This window comes from Lampetra planeri, chromosome 40, assembly GCF_965212315.1.
Source record: "Lampetra planeri chromosome 40, kcLamPlan1.2.h2, whole genome shotgun sequence".
Lineage (NCBI taxonomy): Eukaryota > Metazoa > Chordata > Hyperoartia > Petromyzontiformes > Petromyzontidae > Lampetra > Lampetra planeri.
In genome coordinates this window covers 2,424,608-2,446,503 of record NC_136146.1, presented here as the reverse complement: position 1 = coordinate 2,446,503, position 21,896 = coordinate 2,424,608, and the positions used below count along the sequence as shown (strand labels likewise).

General features: G+C 52.1%; 1 protein-coding gene across 1 annotated transcript in view; it reads left to right on the top strand.

Moving 5' to 3' along the window:
- The window catches only part of LOC144731721 (fibulin-2-like), a 48,199-nt gene extending 28,102 nt beyond the window's left edge, over positions 1-20,097 (top strand). Inside the window, exons 9-18 of the mRNA XM_078612914.1 lie at positions 165-305; positions 2,595-2,732; positions 3,854-3,991; positions 5,539-5,682; positions 7,409-7,537; positions 8,585-8,710; positions 11,394-11,519; positions 15,041-15,175; positions 16,995-17,118; positions 19,292-20,097. Of these exons, the coding sequence (XP_078469040.1) occupies positions 165-305; positions 2,595-2,732; positions 3,854-3,991; positions 5,539-5,682; positions 7,409-7,537; positions 8,585-8,710; positions 11,394-11,519; positions 15,041-15,175; positions 16,995-17,118; positions 19,292-19,781 (1,691 nt within the window). The 3' untranslated portion in view covers positions 19,782-20,097. The remainder of the gene's footprint in view (positions 1-164; positions 306-2,594; positions 2,733-3,853; positions 3,992-5,538; positions 5,683-7,408; positions 7,538-8,584; positions 8,711-11,393; positions 11,520-15,040; positions 15,176-16,994; positions 17,119-19,291) is intronic.
- The last annotated feature ends 1,799 nt before the right edge of the window (positions 20,098-21,896 follow it).

Here is a 21,896-nt window from a genome sequence, read left to right as displayed (position 1 = left end):
ATTTATACACGGTGCACTTTAGCGCAGGTGCAACCATCGATGTAGGGCAATCGCTAAGACGGGCATGGCACGAGGCTTGCGATGCGACCGAGCGATAACGCTGACAGAGCACCGCACGCTCGGACCTCTCTCCCCCCATCTCTCTCCCCTCTCTTTGTTCCCAGACATTGATGAATGCGAGAGCGGCGCTCACAACTGCTCCGAGGGCCAGGAATGCAGAAACACTTGGGGCTCCTTCGTTTGCTCCGAGGCCGACGAGAGCTGTCGCAGAGGCTTCGTCCGAAACCCGCGCGGACGCTGCGTCGGTACGACTCGCGACGGACGGACAAACGGACTGGGTGGACAGACGGACGGACGGATGGATGGACAGACGGACAGCCAGGCTGTGACCGTTCGAAGAAGGCCCCTTGTAGCACGGCAGTGCAGCCAACTGCGATTAGCGCGAACCAACTAACTCAACGCACTCGTCCAGTGACACCTAAAGATAAGTATAAAGTATCAAGTATTAGCGCTTTTTCACAGCACATGGAGAGGCAGAGGAAGAAGACCATTGCCCGAAATGTCAGCTGTTATATGTGGGGGTTCCCCCCCCCACCCCCCCATCATGAAGTGTTATTGACGAATGTGTTGAGGCTTTTGTTGTTGTTGTTGTGCTTGTGCACTACTGCCAACACAGCGGCAGAAACTACCAATGGCGATGCACAAAGCCTGTAAAGTAGAGTTTCAAAACACATAGGGTGTAACTGGCATTGGCCAAGCATTACAATGATACAAAAAGTTAGCTGCTTGGCAGAAACCGTCCAGGAAGTGAGTAAATAGCAGTTATGTAGAAACTTAGTTTGCTTTACAAAATACAAAACTATGGAGAGACTTGTGGAAAATGTAACAATACAATGTCAGTCAGACAAAATGTTCACTATGAGTGTCCTATGGAGAGACTCGCGCCCACCATGGGAACGTGGAATTCCCACCACTGGCTCAGGGCAATTAGCATGCGACGAGCACTCGTAGCGTAGACGTTTACAAACATAGTGGACGAGTGGCACGTGGTCACCACTCAACGTACCATTGGCATCATCTTCCAGAGCCACTACTTACCACTCGGCAAGGATGCCCTGCCCGCTCGCGAAGTTTCTGAAAACATCCCGTGAATGTAATGGCAAGACCGCAAAAAATACCGCAAAATAAATTGTGCGAAGACTGTAATCGGTGATTATGTATATACACATCTGTATAATAATAATAAGAGCACTTATGACCACCGCAATGAACAAATATGCGACATACATCAGCCGGGGGGGGGGGGACATTTACGTGCGTGGCGATAATGTTCAGGCAGCGTGGACATTCAAATGCCAAACAATTTTACGATGGCAATCAATCTCGCGTTCTTGTCGAGTCGCCCCTCGCGAAGTGCGGCTCATGTGGCCCACGAACAATCGCTTGGACGACACGGATACTCTCGACATCGCTCGTGATTTCGCGATTATTGTGATATCGCGATATCACGATACTCGGGATATCGCGATACTCGGGATATCGCGATACTCGGGATATCGCGATACTTGGGATATCGCGATACTCGGGATATCGCGATACTTGGGATATCGCGATATCACGATACTCGGGATATCACCATACTCGGGATATCGCGATACTTGGGATATCGCGATATCACGATACTCGGGATATCACCATACTCGGGATATCGCGATACTCGGGATATCGCGATACTTGGGATATCGCGATATCACCATACTCGGGATATCGCGATACTCGGGATGATCGCGATTTCACGATACTCGGGATATCGCGATGCTTGGGATATCGCGATACTTGGGATATCGCGATATCACGATACTCGCGATATCGTGATACTAGGGATGTCGCGATACTCGGGATGATCGCCAGTGCGGCGGTTACAACGAGCCGCGCAAAAGGGATGGAATGTTGAGCAAAGGTGCAGAGTCCTTGGGGTGGCTCTCTCTCGCCACCGCAGGCAGAACGGGCCTCCACCGCAGAGGGAGTTCAAGAGAAAGTGAGCCCTTCCTGCCCCAGCTCTGGAGCAGGGGGGTCGGCAGCCTGAGGTTCTTTAAGGACCGCTGTTTTGTGGCTCGCGACGCTATCATTGCAAAGTAACAACAACAACAAACACCCTCCGAATTCATTATCGATGAACGGCGGACGTCCAAAAAGCCCAACGGTGATTCGTAATGCGGCAATTGCGAATAATTGCGCGTGCGACCTTCTGAAAACATCGATCGCAAGACAACACGGTTTGACGTTATTAGCTAAGTACCCGTCTTGTATTTTTCGATTTAAAGCTTTCGTGACTGCAGGGATTCATCTTCTTGGTTCTTTCGGTAAAGTCGCGTAGAAGGGAGGTAATAAAATAATAAAAATAAAACATAATAAAATAATTCCCGTCTTGTATTCGCACGCATTATCGCGGCTCTTGAAAATAATTATTTACCAAATTTGAAGAAAACGGCTCCGCTTGTCATCTTGGTTTGCCGACCCCCCCTTGGCACTGGAGGGTTAAGCGTCGTCCTCGTCTCCGTATCTCTCCACCCCCCCCCCACACCCCTCGGCAGACGTGAACGAGTGCCTGGCGGTGAGCCGCGCCTGCGGGCCGGCTCAGCGCTGCGTCAACTCCCCCGGCTCCTTCTCTTGCGAGCGCGGCGGCGGCTGCGACAACGGCTACCAGCTAGACGAGGACAACGATTGCATCGGTGACTTCTTCATCTTGTCCACCCTTCGTCTATCCACTTCGTTTACCTCCCCCCCCACCTCTTGTAGCCACTTCTTCCATGCTTTAGGGATATGGACCAACAAGATCCCTCAGATCCTCTGGTGCCGGTCTTTTAGTCGTCGCAAAGGTTAGGACTAAACCCCAGGGAGAAGCGGCGTTGAGTGTGTACGGTCCTCGCCTGTGAAGCAGCCTGCCAGGGGATCTGAGGGCTTCAGAGTCATTAAGCACTTTTAAAATAAGTCTAAAAACTAACTTTTTTAAAACTTGCTTTTAAATTTCGAGCTTTCGTGACTGCAGGGATTCATCTTCTTGGTTCTTTCAGGTAAAGTCACGTAGAATGGAAATAATAAAATAATAAAAATAAAACATAATAAAGGTGTATTTAATTATGTTTTATTTTTTATTATTTTATTATTTCTCTTCGACGTGACTTTACCGAAAGAACCAAGAAAGAACCAAGAAGGTATATTTTATTATAATGGTAGGTTTTTACCCTTTTAACTGGTACAAAACTGACACCTTTATTCAAGGCATCATGTTTGCAATGACCACAACACAAGTAGTCAATAAAGCAAACAAAAAGAAGCAACTCTGATAAGGATAATAATATGCACTGTCCTTGAAGTTGATTGGCCCACACCCGAGACGGCTTTCTTTAGAGCCTAGTCCCCATTGGTGTAGGGCCAGATGACACCAGAAGTTAAAAGGGTAAAAACCTACCATTATATTTTGCCACTGGTAAAAGAGATCTCATAGTGTAAATATTTTATGATGTTTTATTTTTATTATTTTATTATTTCCCTTCTACGTGACTTAACCGAAAGATTTCGATTTAAAGCTTTCGTGACTGCAGGGATTCATCTTCTTGGTTCTTTCGGTAAAGTCACGTAGAAGGGAAACAATAAAATAATAAAAATAACACGTAATAAAATAAAGAACCAAGAAGACGAGACCTCTTGAACCTCACTCGTCCGCAAGTAGGGGAGTCACTGCGCTGGTTTTCTCCACCACCGCACGCGATCAATACCACTGTTGTCCGTGCTCGATCGCGAACGCGTGAGCGTGCGTCCCCACCGCCTCTGCGCCCCCTCCCCTCCGCAGACATCGACGAGTGCGCGAGCGGCGGCCACGACTGCACCGACGGCACGGAGTGCAGCAACACCAAGGGCTCGTTCCTGTGCCAGGCGCGGGCGCAGTGCGGCGCCGGCTATCGCCTCGACGACAACGGGGGCTGCGCCGGTGCGTGGGCACGATGGGCGTCTCCCGCGTCCGACGTTCCCCCTCGCTCGCCCGTCACTCGGGACGGGGGCGCGCACAGACCCACGCGGAGAGCTGCCATGGTGGCGGGTGGAGGGGGGGTCCCCATATGGCTGTGCTGCAGAAGGGCAACGGAATGGTTTAGAGTTTTTGAGTTGCTCAGGCTTTTCAGTGGCCTAATATGTTCATCTTTAAACTTAAATTATTGCTATCGTCAAAGGTGGGCGGGGGGGGGGGGGCATTATTTTCTATCGCGGGCAGACCGGACAGGTGGCTGTGCGGTAGGGCGAGTAGCTTGCAACAATCGGAAGTTCGGGGGTTCATACCCTGGCGTTGGGGTTCACTCATCCCGTCATCCCTCTAGGCGGGGGGGTGGGGGGGGGTCGATACAACGAGTTCCAGAATTGTGGGGGAAGTCAACGGTGGTTGTCCTATGGATAGACTCGGCACTGTCATCGGAGTGTGAAATCTCCACGGCTTGCCCGAGGCTGCACGCAGCGTGTGAGCACTGTGGACCCAGCAATGCTCACGTCACGCTGACAGCCACCCCGCCCAGCGGCTTGTGTGGCGGCGTGGGGGTCGAACAGGAACAAACGAATCTCGCGACAGAACGAGTGATGAATGAGGAGTAATTTGGAGTTGCCTGAAGAACGGTCGCTGAATTTGCGCGCGCGTTCAGAGGCGCTTTTGCGGCCGTCTGGAACGCTCTTCCTTCCGATATTAGGAAGGCACTGGGCGCTGTGCACTTTTCACATCTAGAAGGTCGACGTGCATACATACACAGTGCACTTTGGAGCAGATGTAACTGACGACGCAGGCATCTGCAGCTACGAATTTTTAAATCAAAATCGAAAACTCACTTCCTTGAAAACCGATTTTTTCTTGTTTAGTTTCTTGTTCCCCCCCCCTGCACCTCCGATTAGCACCGTTGGCTACGTGCGGTGCAGAAGAAGTTCAACGTGCGTACAACAAACAACAAAGATCCCCCGTATAGCCTTAACAGACTGTTGAGACAAGTGCTGTTAGCGAGCACCTATAAAGGCCGGCACGGCACACGAGGGGGTGGGTGGCCAGCACCACGTCCAGCCGCCTTTGTCGCCATAGTGGCGATGTTTTACACACCACACCAGGTACTCATTTGAGGCTAAGTCGACCTAGGAGAGGCCCAGGACCGATTAAAATAATCGTCACTGGTGTCGGCCGTGAGCGGGAATCGAACTCGTGTCGCCGGGTTCATAGCGCAGCGCTAACCGTTGCACCACCGCTCCCCACACGTGCGCACACACACGCGCACACAGCAACAATCGCCATTCGCCACTAAGTGGCGGCGACGTCACCACGACGCTTGTGCCAGGCCATGTGCACCTTGAGGCCACACACACACGCACACATGCACACACACGCACACACACACGCACACGCGCGCGCACGTCATCGCTCGATCACCGCTCGCTCGCGCGGCGCGCGCAACGCGTCGACGATGTCGGAGCTCGACGAGCGCTCGGTGACAGCGCTCGCTCTCTCTGCAGATGTGGACGAGTGCTCCGCTGAGCAGTCGCCCTGCGCCGGCGAGCTGCCGTGCGTCAACACGGCGGGCTCGTTCCAGTGTGGCGCCCAGCCCATGCCGTGCGCCCGCGGGTTCATCGCCAGCCCCAGCACGGGCGCATGCACAGGTCCTACCGTCGATCCGTCTGGCCGCACGCACGCGACACCTCCTGCCAGTTCGCTGGCGAGCTGTCGACCCACTTACGTGTCTTCGTGCGTGCGCTGTTTTGAATCGGGCACAGCAGGGAGGGTCACAGTTGGTGCATCTGTCGGTCGTCTCAGTCATCCCCATGGCGCCTGCGTCGGTCACGTGACCTTCGGCACTTCACGCGATGGCCACAAAGTGCACCTAGCCTGGCACGAGCGCTGCGGTGGTGACGTTGCCCACTGCTTAGCGGTGAACGACTGCGGCTGCTGCTTGCGGGTCGTTATTGTTACGGGGAGCAGTGGTTAATGTCCCATAGATATAATAATAATAACATCTTTATAAGGCACGTTTGGGAAGGGGGTGGGGAGCGGTGGTGTAGTGGTTAGCGCACTGCACCACGAACCCGGCGACCCAAGTTCGATTCCCGCTCACGGCCAACACCGGTGACGCTTATTTAAACAGGTTCTGGGCCTCCCCTGAGGTTGCTCAGCCTCAAATAAGTACCCGGTGTGGTGTGTAAACATCGTCACTGGGGAGACAAAGGTGGCCGGGCGTGGTGCTGGTCACCCACCCCCTCGTGTGCCGTGCCGGCCTTCATAGGTGCTCGTTAACAGTCTGTTCAGGCTATACGGGGGGGGGATCTTTGTCTTTGGGGTTGGATATTCGTCTTCGTTGTCGCTGTTGTTGTTGTTGTTATCAAGTTCATTTATTTAAGTTCAAGTTCATTTATTAGGTATAGCCTTGTGAGCCATTCGGCTCTTGAATCGGGTGCAACCGCAACAAACAAAAACATGAACAAGAAAACATCTTAAAGTGACTGAGTGCAAACAGAAAATCCAAAAAAAGACAGCAAAATATTGCAGAAAAAGCACCGTACACCAACGCTGTGTGCAAAAATCCCAGTGGGATGCAAGTCAAAAAACAACAACAACCACAAGACAACTTAGATTAAGGCCATCAGTCTAACTCTGTACTACAACAAACAAACATGGCCAAACCGAAAAACTTTTGAAAATCACAAAAATAAAAATAAAATCACCAAAATATGATGCGGTGCGTGTGACGACGCTCGCGTGTGACGATGATTGTGTCGACGATTGTGACGACGTTCACACGTGACGATGATTGTGACGACGATTGTGACGACGATTGTGACGACGACGCTCCCACGTGACGATGATTGTGTCGACGATTGTGACGACGTTCACACGTGACGATGATTGTGACGATGATTGTGACGACGATTGTGACGACGACGCTCCCACATGACGATGATTGTGACGACGATTGTGACGATGATTGTGACGTCAACGCTCGCACGTGACCATGATTGTGACGACGATTGTGACGATGATTGTGACGTCAACGCTCGCACGTGACCATGATTGTGACGACGATTGTGACGATGATTGTGACGTCAACGCTCGCACGTGACGATGATTGTGACGACGATTGTGACGATGATTGTGACGTCAACGCTCGCACGTGACCATGATTGTGACGACGATTGTGACGATGATTGTGACGTCAACGCTCGCACGTGACGATGATTGTGACGACGATTGTGACGATGATTGTGACGTCAACGCTCGCACGTGACCATGATTGTGACGACGATTGTGACGATGATTGTGACGTCAACGCTCGCACGTGACCATGATTGTGACGACGATTGTGACGCCAACGCTCGCCGCGTGCCACGGCAGATGTGGACGAGTGCACCACGGGCGTCCACGGCTGCGGCGAGGGCCAGCTATGCCGCAACTCCCTGGGCAGCTACCGCTGCGAGTGCCGGCCCGGCTACCGTCACGACCCGCGCAGCCGCTCGTGCCTCGGTGGGTGGGTGGGAGCGGCGGGCGTTTGGGGCCGTTCATAAATGACGTCACGCACCTGGTGGGGGGGGGGGATAGAGTCAGACATTTGTGACGATGTGTGACGATGGGGGGGGGGGGGGGGGGTTGAGAAATGTGACGTCACATCAAAATGCGCAACTTTAAATAGATATAAATAACACGTTCTACTTAATTAAATATACTTTTTGATGTTTTCTACTGCAACATCAGAGTACAGCGCCACATTAACTACGCACTACAATGACAATAGTTTATAGAGATTTGAAGCATGTTTCATTTTTTGGGGGAGGACGGAGGCAGAGCTTTGTGACGTCATATTTGAGGGGGGGGTCTGACTTTTTGTGACGCCGTGTGACGAAAGGGGAGGGGGGGTAAAAATCGTCCAAAATGGCGTGACGTCATTTATGGACCGCCCCATAGCAGCATCACTCTCCAGTGTGAAACGTTGGCAGGACCCTCCCGTAAGATAGTCTTGAGACTCGGCAATTGCTCCCCTGGGTCAACCATTTTAGCAACAGTAACGAACACATTGTCCTGCGGAGGGAGCTGGTAGTAGGAACACGTTGGGTTGCTCGGTCAATGGCCTGCAGGGTCAACGGCGGCGTGGTGTATTCCGCAAATATGGCCGACTGTGAAGGCGGGCACAAGCCGGCGTGAGTAGGTTAAACGTTGAGTTTCATAAGGGCACCACGGGGTGACCAGCCCCTCCCCTCCCCACCCAGCCCCACCCCTCCCACCGCCCACCCAGCCCCACCCTCCCCACCCAGCCCCTCCCCACCCAGCCCCTCCCCACCCTCCCTCCCCACCCAGCCCCTCCCCACCCAGCCCCTCCCCACCCTCCCCTCCCCATCCAGCCCCTCCCCTCCCCACCCATCCCCTCCCTGCATGACGGACACAATAATCCCCTGTGGGCTGGTGTAAGCAGGAGGTTCCTACCAGTATAACAATGTTGAATCTGAGTGATGCTGGATCTGGCTAACGCTGCTGCTGCTGCCGCTGTTGTTATTGTTGTTGTTCACACACACACAGATGTGAACGAGTGCGCGCAAGGCTCGGGGAAGCCGTGCGAGCAGCTCTGTGAGAACACGCAGGGCTCCTTCCGATGCCTCTGTGCACGGGGGCTGGCTCTCAGCTATGACGGCAGGACATGTGAAGGTGGGTGCGTTGGACTTTTTTTGCACCGTACGTGGCCAACCGTGCTAATCGAAAGGTGCGGGTGGAAGGGCAACACTAAACACACAATAAACTCCTTAAAAATTTGTTTTTTTTTAAACAACGGTTTTATTAACAACTTCGTTTAACTCACTGTCGAGAAGTTCGTCATTGGCGCTTGAGACACGCGGCGCCTGCGTTTTGTGCGAGACAATTCCACAGTTTAGGGACCGCGACGTGTTTGACCTCCGCAAATATATATATAAATAATAAGGCGTCCATACAAAATGTAAATTGCTTTAAAGTAGCGAATTAATTGATGAATTGATACCGATTTTGATACAGGCATGCATTGTCACCGGATCTGAGTACGCGTGCAAAATGTGGACCTGATTGGACAATGGGAAGTTAACTAAATTTTTACTACAAGATTTGACCACGACAAACAGAGGAATCAAGTTGAGTAAAACTGTTGAAAAATGTCGAGGTACGTGACGTAAGGGGCGGCAGGAGTGCCCTCTCGTGCAATGTCTGTGCACAGGGTTGGTTGTCGGGGCTTGGTTGACCGTACTTTGCTTCCGCCGGTCAGTGCAACTTGGTGGGGAAAGTGCCCGTGGGATTACGAGTCGATATCACCACAACTTCTACTGTTTTTTTTTATTCTCGCAGGTGAAGCCCACTGAGCTGTATAGTTCTTTCACAGAAGCCACCTGGCTATCACAAATGATAGCTGAACGAAGTGGGCGTATCGCCTGCTAATGTTTAGCTGACAAACACTCTAAACGCGTGACGTTGATTTTAAATGCGGAGGGAAAAACCGGGGGACTCCGAGAAAAAACCACACGACCACGGGGAGAAAGACACGCAAACTCCAAATATACAGCAGCAGGCATCAGGGTCGGGATCGAACCCACGACCCTCCTGCATACCAGGCGAGGTAGTTAACATCTCGCCACATTACACCCAATTCGGACAGAGCGTAAAAGCATCATACTTATATCTATATCATGGCTATCTCGTCTCTCTTACAGTTGAACCGAAGCGTATTTTAGTTTGTATATCCAGACACGGGAACAAACAGCGTCTAACCCGACGTGGACAAATTATCCGTATTAGAAATAATCTAATACATCGGGACGTAAACCCGGTGGCGCCTGTTCGCCTAAAATCACGCCACCCCGTCTGGATCACAGCGGCCTCGCTCCACGCCACAAATATAAACGACGGCGAGGGATGAAAGCTAGAGTCTGGACTGCGACCCTCCCGTCGAACCTGCCGGTTTCAATCTTCCACGCCGTCGACGGTCGACCGTCAACCGAAACAGATCCGGGCCACGCGGCCGCAGCGGTCACGTGATGCACAAATGGCACATCACATCGACCGGCATCGTGAACACTCCGCTGCTGCTGATGCAGTCTTTGCTCCTTTAGAGGAAGAACGGACGAGATCCACTCTGCTGCTATTAATCCATACGAAAGAGGAAGAATCTGGGACCTAGCCCAGTGCTTGCAATGGTTGCGGTGGTCGCGATGTTTGCGGTGGTTGCGGTGGTTGCAGTGATTGCGGTGGTTGCAGTGGTTGTGGTGGTTGCAGTAGTTGCAGTAGTTGCGGTGGTTGTGGTGGTTGCGGTGGTTGCGGTGGTTGCGGTGGTTGTGGTGGTCGTGGTGGTTGCGGTGGTTGCGGTGGTTGTGGTGGTCGCGGTGGTTGCTGTGGTTGCAGTAGTTGCAATGGTTGCGGTGGTTGCGGTGGTTGCAGTGGTTGCGGTGGTGTCGAGAGACTCTGAGCCCATGCCCCCTTCTCCCCCTTTCATCGTGAGATTGACGCCTCGAGACACAGAGGTGAGACAATTAAACATTCCTCGCTCGAGGGGGGTTCCCATGAGCAGCGGAGTTCAGCGACGAGCTTCAGAGAGACAATGCGAAGCCTTCCCCCGTCGTTCACAAGGGACACGTTCTGGAGATGCTCGTGAAAGAGCAAATTTCGTGGATAAATGACGTTGGCTTATATAACTACGACGTGAATAAGCTATTAGGTACGCGACAATCGTAACAAATATCTCTCGTCACTTTATCGCATCACCTCCAATTGGCGCAGTTGGCTGCGTACGGCGCGAAAGAAGTTCAACGTCCATACCATCTTCACCTCTCTCGCTCTCTCGGTGCGGTGGTGTAGAGTTGAACATGTGAGTCGCAGATAGCCCCAAAGTTGCGGACAGCTAAGTTCGTGAATGGCGAACACTGCACGTGTGCATGTTGAACGTCTTTCGCACCGTACGTAGCCCACCAAATGGATTCCTGCAGTCACGAAAGCTTTAAATCAAGATCGAACACAACATAATTGAACTTCTTGGTTCTTTCGGTAAAGTCATGTAGAATGGAAATAATAAAATAATAAAAATAAAACATAATTAAATAATTCTCACGACATTTCGGCCACAACGCAAGCAGCCGTCCTCAGGTGAAGAACAGGTCTGTCGAGAAGACAGAGTCTACGTGACTTTACCGAAAGAACCAAGAAGATGAATCCCTGCAGTCACGAAAGCTTTACATCGAAATTTAACATAATTGAAGACTGGCCGGGTGCGCGCCGATCATGGTGTGGGGAGATTTTGTGTCCGGCCCCTCGGAGTTCACGTGCGTTCGTGCACCTCTCCCTTGACCCTTGACCCCCCCCCCCTGCGCTGCAGATGTGGACGAGTGCCTGCGCCCGTCCGTGTGCCAGCAGCGGTGCAGCAACACCTACGGCTCGTACCGGTGCCACTGCGAGCAGGGATATCGGCGCGGCCCCGGGAACAACAGCGCCACGTGCGAAGGTGCAGTGGGGAGGAGGGAGTCGGTGTGGGGGGGGTGATGGGTTGAGAGGGAGGGGAGGTGGGTAGGGTGGGGTGCGGAGTGCGTTGCTTTTCACCGAGTCTCTCGCCCGTTTGTTCACTCGCACGCTGGCACATCTGCCCAGGGGCCGACTGACCGACTGTCCGATGACTGATTGATAGACTCATTAGGTGACGCACTCACTCACCTCGATTGCTTGCCCATTCATTCACTTCACCCGCCCGCTCACTCGTGCCCATCACTTACTCGCTCCTCACTCACTCGGTCACTTACTGACTCACTCACCTCCTTTGCGCGTTCATTCATTCACTGACCCGCTTTGCTCAGCGACTCGCCCAATGAATCGCTCAACAACTCACGCTCTCGCTCACCTACCCACTCACCCAACTCACTCCTTTTCTAAAGTCGACAATGCACCTGTCTGTTGCCTTGCAATGCACGCAAACCTTTCATCCGCGGGCATTCATCAGTTTTACAAGCGGTGGTCAAACATTAATATTTTTGGGGGGACCGTCACGTTAAATGTACAGCGACTCAAACATAGGCCAACTTCCACAATGTTAATGTGCAACACCAGCTCATTCGGGTATCGATTCTCGCACTGCACGGCGTCTTACCGCTGCCACGACGTGCGGAACTTTGCGCCATGATGATTTGTCCTCAAATCCTCCTCTCCGCCCGGAAATATTTCATTCGATTGGTCGTTCCGTTTGGACGAACATCCATCGACTCGATTTAAAGCTTTCGTGACTGCAGGGATTCATCTTTTTGGTTCTTTCGATAAAGTCACGTCGAAGGGAAATAAAATAAAATAATAAAACATAATAAAATAAAATTCTAACGACGTTTCGGCCACAACGCAAGCAGCCGTCCTCGGGTGAAGAACAGGTCTGTCGGAAAGACAGCGTCTGAATGAACAAATTTCGATTTAAAGCTTTCGTGACTGCAGGGATTCATCTACTTGGTTCTTTCGGTAAAGTCACGTAGAAGGGAAATAATGTATTTTATTATGCTTTATTTTTATTCTTTTATTATTTCCCTTCTACGTGCCTTTACCGAAATAACCAAGACGATGAATCCACCGACTCTTCACTCCATGCGCTCGTTTTTGGTTATTTGTTTGTTCGCTAACTGTAAGTTTGTGTTGTCGTTGTGTCCGCATTGAAACGTCGGGTTGTGCGTGACCGCCCTTGCCCCGTCTCACGATCGCACTCCGTTCACGCTGGGGCTCCATGATTCATCGGCACTCAAAATGCTCTTCGGCACGTACCGATATCCCAGCACAATTCCACGGCGGCATAACGGAATGGTATTTAAAGAATGGATGTCCTGCAGACTTCGTGGTTATCCTCATCACGACCCATGGGCAGATAGCACCGTAGGTTCACACTAAACATTTCGCCGTTCGTTTCAACTCTCCTCCGTCTTGTGCCAATGTGCTCAAGTGGTGGCCGCGTCTTTGTGGCACCCGTCTCTTACGTCGTCGTCAAGCTAAGCTCTGTTAGGTCTTCCTCCCTTTCCGGTTCATTCCATTATTCCAAACAACAACAACGCACTTTTAATTTCTCGTCGTTTTCCATCATGCACACGTGTCCGAACAGTGACAGTTTCCTTCTCATCGGTGACCGCATTGTCAGATCTTCTTCCATGACGATGATAAGATGTTAATTTAAAGATCTTTCTCAATCCACTGCTGGGTTGAGAAATCCTTCCCAGGAAGTCACCACCTCTCGTCATCCGACGATTACAACGATCCACCCCGGCATCGGCACAGAATCTGATTCCATCGCTCCATCTCCTTTGGGGTGACGTGCTCACAGTATTATTGATTCTATACGGGCAGGCATCTGCTCTTGCTTTGGATGCAGCGAGTATCTTTCTAATTTACAACCCTCATTAAATCGGCATTGCGTTAGCGACCTGAAGCCTCCGTTGGCTCCATCCTCCGCTACCTCCGGTCACGGTTCGATCTTCTCTGCAGCCGCCAAAACCAACTGTCAACTCTGAATAAATAAAAGAAAAACATGAAGTGAGAAGAGAGTTCAAAAACAAATTCAACTCCACTCAGTCGACAAATTGAAGTCGCACGTGTTTTTTTGACCTCGGTCAGAAGCCGCGTGTCGTCAAGACCTCGTCGTCATGGTCACAGGTTCGCCGATTCCTCTTCGGCGAGAGCGATCAAGCGCTGTGACCGACCGACTCACACGCAGATGGCTCCATCTTCTGGGCCACTGGGCTCACGACCTTTTTGCCTTCACCCTAGATACCATCCACGCAGCGCTGCCTTTCCACTTCTCTCGTTTGTCCGCCGCTGTATTCTACCATCGTGTCCAGTGTGGATGGTTGACGCCCGCTCACATAGTGTGGTCTTCCGAGCGCCTTCCATGTCTCCCTGCGGTCACGAATCACCCCGGTTCACGTGCCCGAAACATTGCGGCCTCCCCTAATTGCCCTGACTCGGTTGCCTCGATTCTTTTCGTCGGTGTCTCTTCTTACCCCGGGACTTCTTCCTTGTTCGTGTGTTTGCTCGTTCTCAGGATCTTTGTGTAAATATACCGGAGAAATCCGATGAGCTATGAAGCTCTTCTTTCACCGATGTCCCGGAGGGGCGGGTCAGAACGTTACAACAACAAACAATACGAAAAAAAACACGATAGGAGTGCAAAGTATAGGAAAGGTAAAAAAAAAATTACTTAAAAAAATTTACTCATGAAACTAAACAGTTATTTTTTTTATCTTACCAGGTAAAGCCCGTTGAGCTATTGGCTTCTTCTTCAGAAGCGACTTGGCCACAAATGACATCTCAACGAAGTGGCTTTTCGAGCGGACATTCACGGCAACAAAATCATCTGAAAGAAGCGTTGAGAATTCTCCGCAAGGCTCTCATTTCAGGAGCGGCTCTCCTCCTCCCCATTCATTTATTTCACCGACTACAACAGATGGGCCAACGAGGTTCCTTATCATGTGCGCGAGCGTGTTGACACCGTGAAGTTCTCAAGGCGGCGTTCCAACAGACTTTAGCCTCACGCCCGGCACGGAGAGTCCTGCTCGGGGCACTAAGGTTGCGCTACCAGTACCCATCACAAAGCGCACACGGGAACGTACCCTTCAGAGCACCCTCCCACCCCCCCCCAACAGCCTCCGGGAGGTTTCGCTCACTCCGATGAAGCTCCCGCAAAGCATCGTCAAGCGGGGCAAGCGGCGTTGGCGACAGCGTTTGATGAGGGTCACTTACAGCGCTCCGGGGGTGGTGGTGGTGGTGGGGGGGGGGGGGGGAGTCATCACGTGGAGATATCCGTAAGACCACCCAGTCACCGAAGACGACTGCTGCTGCTGCTGCTACAAGAGGTCCCTGGGGGGGGGCATTTTTTCTCCCTCTCTCTCTCTCCCTCCTCACTGAATTCTAAAAATGTTGCCCCACGTCGCACGAGGTCGACTGTTACCGCTCGCTCGCCCGCACCATCCCCCCCCCGCACCTTGTTGTGTTTTCTCTCTTCGCCAGACATTGATGAATGCTCCGGCGGTGTCAGCGGAGGTGAGGTCTGCACGTACCGCTGCGTGAACACCCCGGGCAGCTACGCGTGCAGGTGTCCCGTGCCGGGCTACACGCTCTCGCCCAATGGCCACGCGTGTCGAGGTGGGGGTAACAGAGCCCGCGCACCAAACACAGAGCAAAAGACCACGCGCACGGACATTCATTCCCCCGCCTGCAACAGACCGTCGAGGGGACAGGTGCTGTTAGTGACGAGTTGCAGCGCCGCCTATGAATGCCGGCCACAGCACACGGAAGGGGGTGGGTGACCAAAAAACGCAACCACGCCCGGCCGCCTTTGTCTCCCCGGTGGCGATGTTTACAACAACGCACCCGGTTACTCATTTTAGGCTGAGTCGACCTAGGCGCGAGGCACAGGATCGGTTCGAACGTTCGTTGCTGGTGTTGGGCTGTGAGCGGAAGCCGAACTCGGGTCGTCTGGTTCGGAGAGCAGCGCGCTAACCCGTTGCACTACCGCTCCCCACACAGACGCACACATAAAGTTAAAGACAAAGATCCCCCAGGTAGACTGCGCTGGGTGTTGAGGCGAGTGCTGTTGTTAGCAAGCTCCACCTAAATCTGGCACGACGCACGAGCGAATCGTGTGGTCAACACCACGCCCGGCCGCCTTTATCTCCCCAGTGCTGACGATTAAGGGCTGCACCAGGTGGTCATTTAAGGCTGAGTCAACCTAAAGAAGGTCAGGTGCGGTACAGATTTTCTCCACTGATGTTGGCTGTGAGCGGGAATCGAACTCGGGTGGCCGGATCCGTAGCTCAGTGTGCCCACTGCTATGCCATCTCTCCGCACGCACCTGCAACCCATTAACATTGAATTGCCTTGATACAGTTTGGTGTGTCCAGGGATCGGAGCACCGATGCCTTGGTTTGACTCCAGATCTTAATTTAGTTGTGTTTGGAACACACGTGCATGTATTTGTGTGCTTTCTGAGATTACATTTTTACACCGTTGCTGAGCTAATTTCCCAAAGGCACAAAATATCAAGCGGCTAGCAACAAGCAGCACCATAAAACGTTTCAACGGAATGTTTTTTTTATTGAGCGAGGTTAAAATATATTTTGGGGCGTGAGACGATGATGGAGAGGGAATTTCAAAGTGGAGCAGTGTGAGGGAAGACGCAGAAAGAGAAGTGATTTGACTTGCAGTGTGATGCGTGAGTGAGTGGGTGAGTGGGTGGGTGAGTGAGTGGGTGAGTGGGTGAGTGACTGGGTGAGTGAGTGGGTTACTGGGTGACTGGGTGAGTGAGTGGACGAGGGAGAGACTGGGTGAGTGAGTGGGTGAGTGGGTGAGTGACTGGGTGAGTGAGTGGGTGAGTGAGTGGGTGGGTGAGTGAGTGGTTGGATAGGTGAGTGAGTGGGTGACTGGGTGAGTGAGTGACTGGGTGAGTGAGTGGGTGACTGGGTGACTGGGTGAGTGAGTGAGCAGGTGAGTGAGTGAGTAAATGAGTGAGTGGGTGAGTGGGTGGGTGAGTGAGTGGGTGTACGAGTGGGTAAGTGAGTGAATGGGTGAGTGAGTGGGCGAGTGAGTGACTGGGCGAGCGAGCGAGTGAATGCGTGAGCGAGTGGGTGAGTGCTTTGTTGTGACCTGCAGTATGGTGGCTGAACACGGTGTGAAGGAGATGACACACAGCCAGTGAGCTCGCCCGAGTCCTCAACACGGGTGGAGGAATCAACGGGTGAAGTTCACGGTAACAGTGACCACGGCGTTAGCGATAGGAAGACCGATAAGGAGAGTAACCGACCGCCGATGAGTGAGCGATCGACCGCCGTGAATTAGCGAGCGCTGGGTCATCAATCAACGTGACTGCCCTACAATGGACACAATGAATTCTTACGAGATTGTTTCATCCTCGGCGGGCGCGCGTGTGGGGGGGGGGCGGTGTGTGTTTCCGCCTTCCCTAAAGACATCGACGAGTGCTCCTCCGGGACTCACAACTGCACCTCCGCCGAGGTCTGCTACAACGTGGCCGGTGGATTCCGCTGCCTGGCCTACAGCTGCCCGCCCAACTACAAGAAGACTTCGGCCACGTGAGTTGCGTTCAGCCGCCGCCGACGCACGCGGCACGGCGTCGCCAGTCCGAGTCAACACGTGGGGGAGACCGAGGACCACGTTCGTGCACTCGCCACTGATGTTGCCGTGAGAGCCGGGGGGGGCGGGGGGTTGACGTCGCCGCTTGCACGAAGGGGGTGCACTGACCGCTACGAAGCCGCTCCCCCGCAGGCAAGGAGGCAAAGAGGAAGATGCCCCCCCTCGTAGACTCTGACAGGCTCTGGGGGCAAGTGCCATTAGCGAGCAGCACCTGTGAAGGGACGGCACGGCACACGAAGGGGGTGGGCGGCCTGCACCACGCCCGGCCGCCTTTGTCTCCCTCGTCGCAATGTTTATACTTTGCACCAGGTGCTCGCTTGAGGCTGAGTCGACCTGGGGGAGGCCCAGGACCATTTCAGATAATCGTCACTGGCGTTTGCCCGCGAGCGGGAATTTAACTCTGGTTGGCAAGTTTGCCGCTACACCTCCCGCTCCCGAGGTGTTGACGCACAAAGACGTGCACGCATGCGCACAGATACTACGCATGGCCAGGAGTCAAACACACATCGCTGGAATCCGCATTGCAGATGGGCGAATCACTGCAAGACCGCTGCTGAGACAAAGACGCACACCCATGCATGGCAGCCACCGTTCTTCGGGAAGTGGTGATGATGTGACCATGGAATGGGCACGCACACTGCACTATTTTAGTGTTCAGCGCGCTTTTTCATGATCCAAAATTTCAGTTGTTCAGCTGTGAGCTGTGGGCATAATTTAGGGGCCGTCCGTAAATGACGTCAACGCACCTGGGGGGGGGGGGGGGGGTCAGACATTTGTGACGATGTGTGACGAGGGGGGGGGGGGTTTGAGAAATGTGACGTCACATCAAAATGCGCAACTTTAAATAAATATAGGCAACACGTTCTACTTAATTAAATATACTTTTTAATAAATGTTTTCTACAACATCAGAGTGCAGCGCCACATTAAATACGCACTACAATGACAATAGTTTGAAGCGATTTGAAGCATGTTTTATTTTTTGGGGAGGGGCAGAGCTTTGTGACGTCATATTTGAGGGGGGGGGGTCTGACTTTGTGTGACGGCGTGTGACGAAGGGGGGGGGGGGTCAAAAATCGTCCAAAATCGCGTGACGTAATTTATGGACGGCCCCTTAAGGTTGACACGTGAACTTGTCCTGTGGCTTACGTAGAGATTTCACTCATCTGAGCGTTTGTGTGTGCAGTCCTGGCGATGAGTTTCAAATAAAAACAAACAATAGGACTGAGGATCTTTGGATTTTTTTAAGGGCAATTTTGGATCTCCCTTTGCATTTACGGATGATTTACATTCGCGTACGAATGCGTCGTGTCTTCGCGTTCGCAAAGGTGAGGTCACGACCGATGGTGCACAAAGCGGCACCGAAGTGACAGAACGTGACGTTTAATCGCTTTGTGTGTTTAGCGTTTGTTGTCCTTCCCACTGCACCTCCGATTGGCACGGTTGTCTACGTATGGTGCGGAAGAAGTTCAGCATGCAGTACATGGATACGTACGGTCACCGCATCGCGCGCTTTCAGATGCGCATCTGCGACCGTCTGGAACGCTCCTCTTTCTGATATTAGGGAGCCACTGGAGTTATGCATTTTTAAATCATCTAGATTGAAAACTCACGAACCGCGTGTTGTTGTGTTTAGCGTTTGTTGTCCTTCCCCCTGCCCCTCCGATTGGCACGGTTGGCTACGTATGGTGCGAAAGAAGTTGAACGTAAATTTCGATTTAAAGCTTTCGTGACTGCAGGGATTCATCTTTTTGGTTCTTTCGGTAAAGTCGGCCGAAACGTCGTGAGAATTATTTTATTATGTTTGATTTTTATTATTTTATTATGTTTGATTTGTATTATTTTATTATTTCAATTCTACGCGACTTTACCGAAAGAATCAAGAAGAAGTTGAACGTACATACACACTCCAAAGTTTCAAATAAATCCACCAGAAATGTCACATTTAGGGCCATTTTTTTTATTCATCCAGAGAATGACAATCCTAACCCACAAATGACAACCGTAAGAAACTAACTCACTAAAAGGCCCCACTTGTGAGTTTTCTGGTGAATGTCCTTGACACTTTGCACCCTACGCATGTTGCCAAACGTTTTCGCAAATGTCGCCGCAGGCGATGTGAGCGAATATCGTGCGAGGACGACAACGATCACGACCGCCTCCTTCATGAGCTGAAGCAGAAGGAGCTGATTGAGCACCACCCTCACCACCACCACCACCACCAGGACTGCGCCACCAGCCCTGCGATCATCACCTACCACCGCGTGTCCTTCCCGGCTAGCGTGCGTCCTCCGGCTGCGGTTCTGCACGTGGGCCCGTCGCGCACGGTGCCCGGCGACAGCGTGCTCCTCTCGGTGTCGCCGCACAGCGATCCGGGAGCCCACTTCGGGGTGCGGACCCTCGCGGGCCATCGGGGGGCGCTGTTCCTCCGGCGGCGTCTAAGCGGCGTCGCCGATTTTCTCCTCGATGTGCAGATCCGGCTGCTGCGGCGCGATCGGCGCGCGCTGAGCCTCCTGGCGAGGGTTTTCGTCGTCGTCACCGACGATCCGTTCCGTCGTCCGCCCGTCGTGGACGGCGGCGGGGAGGGGTGGAAAACCGTGTAGGGGAGGCGACGATGGCCGGGTCGATTCGTACGCGCGCGTGTGTGCGTGTCGTGTGTGTGTGTGTTGTGCGTGTCGTGCGTGTGTGTCGTGCGTCTGTGTGTGTTGTGAGTGTGTGTCGTGCGTGTGTGTGTCGCGCGTGCGTGTCGTGTCGTGTGTGTGTGTGTTGTGCGTGTCGTGCGTGTGTGTGTGTTGTGCGCGCGTGTGTGTTGAACTTCTTTTGCACCGGACGTAGCCGGCCCTGCTCATCGGAGGTGCGGGGGAAGGACAACAACAAACGAAACACAACAGAGCAGTTCTGAAGGAATTCGTTTTAAAATCGAGAATCGTTAAAAGTGCACAGCTCTCCGGCGGCTTCCTAATATCGGAAGCAAGAGCGTTCCAGACGGCCGCGGAAGCGCATCTGAAAGCGCGTGAGATGCGGTGACCGTCTTCGATGGGCAAAGCATTTAATTGCGCCCCCCCCCCCATCTGTAGCCCCCTACCACAGACCTGGGGGGGGGGGGGGGTGGCAGTCCACGTTAAACAAGCGTTAAATCACAACGTTAAACATCACGATGACGTCATGTGATGGACAATGTGCCATCACGTGCCGGTTAAATTGATGATCCTCGGGAGCTTTGATTGTGTCCGCAGTTAAATGAAGCGCCCGAATTGAATGTCATGGGTTCACTTCCGCGCGCGGTAACTTGTCGGCTTGGCTGAGACCATCAATCCGCTTGCGCTTGAGGATCCGGTTTAAGCACCTGGGTGGCTGTGTCGGGATTCTTTAAACCCACGATCTCAGCAGTCACGGCTCAGCGCTCTTGACCTCTGACCCATCTGGCCACTTCAAACCACCACCACTACCACCACCAATCATTAAATTATCACCGCCACCGCCGCCGCTATCATCATCTTTAGAGCAATGTAAAATTGCACCAACGGTACTCATTTTGTGATTGAAGCTGCCACAGTCGACGTTTTGATATGTGCTGTGCGTCTCGTGACCTCTCAGTCGCTGAATAATGTAAGTGGCCAGCTTAAAGGAATGTCCGATTGTTAACCAGGTGAGTGGCCGCTGAGGTTCAAACGTTGCCAAGACGCCCTGGGTAGAATAGTTGCATAGGGGAAGGCTATTTTATTTTACTTTTTGTTACTTTCCAACTGAACGTTGATGCAATTAGCTCTGCCCGTCTGTCTTTCTGTTTGTCCCTCTGTCTTCCTCTGTTTGTCCATCTGACTCGTCTGTCTGTCTCTATTAAAGGGTCAAGATAGGGCGCGTAAAACGTGACCTGATATTATTATGAACGTCCTGTTGATGCGCTATATTCTGCTGTTTCGTGGACGCGCATTGCAACTATTCTTGTGCATTTCATTTCTTGCACTGCTGAGACAAAGACGCACACGCATGCATGACAGCCATCGTTCTTCAGGAAGTGGCGATGATGTGATCATGGTCATTACGCACTAAGGACCTCTTGCTCCATTCCATCCGCCTATCCGTTTACTTACTGAACGTTTTCATTACATTGCAAGATTTTTTTAATCGGAGAAATTAACCAGATATTTTGACCGCAAGCCCATCTTAAGTACACTGCACACATATTTATATTTCAGGCGTAACTTTCATATAATTTGCTTTGTAGACTATTCTTGTGTTTGCGTATATATTGGATGCTGTAAAGCATTTCAAGAAAGCCATACGATTTCTGTTTAAGTGAGAATATTAATTTGCAGTGTACAATGTCGGTCAATTCTGCGAATTTACAAGCCACGTTTATCGAGTTAAAAGTCAGTTGATCGTCAGGACGTGTGTAGTGTGGAAAAGTGTGGGTACCCCCACCTCGACGGAGACGTCTGCCCAGCATGGAAGAGTAGGCCAAGCGCTCTCTAGAAGGGCCCTCAATGGCTCCCTCTTGTGGAGGGCCTTCTGCCAACACATACATACATACATGCATTCACACATAACGTCAATGGTTCAACATCAATGCATCAACACATACATTCGCACATACATACATCAGTGCATAAATGCATCAAGATCAATGCTTTAACGCACACATCAGCACGTGAATGCATTCAGATATACATGCATCAATGTATCAACATCATTGCATCAATGCATCCACACACACC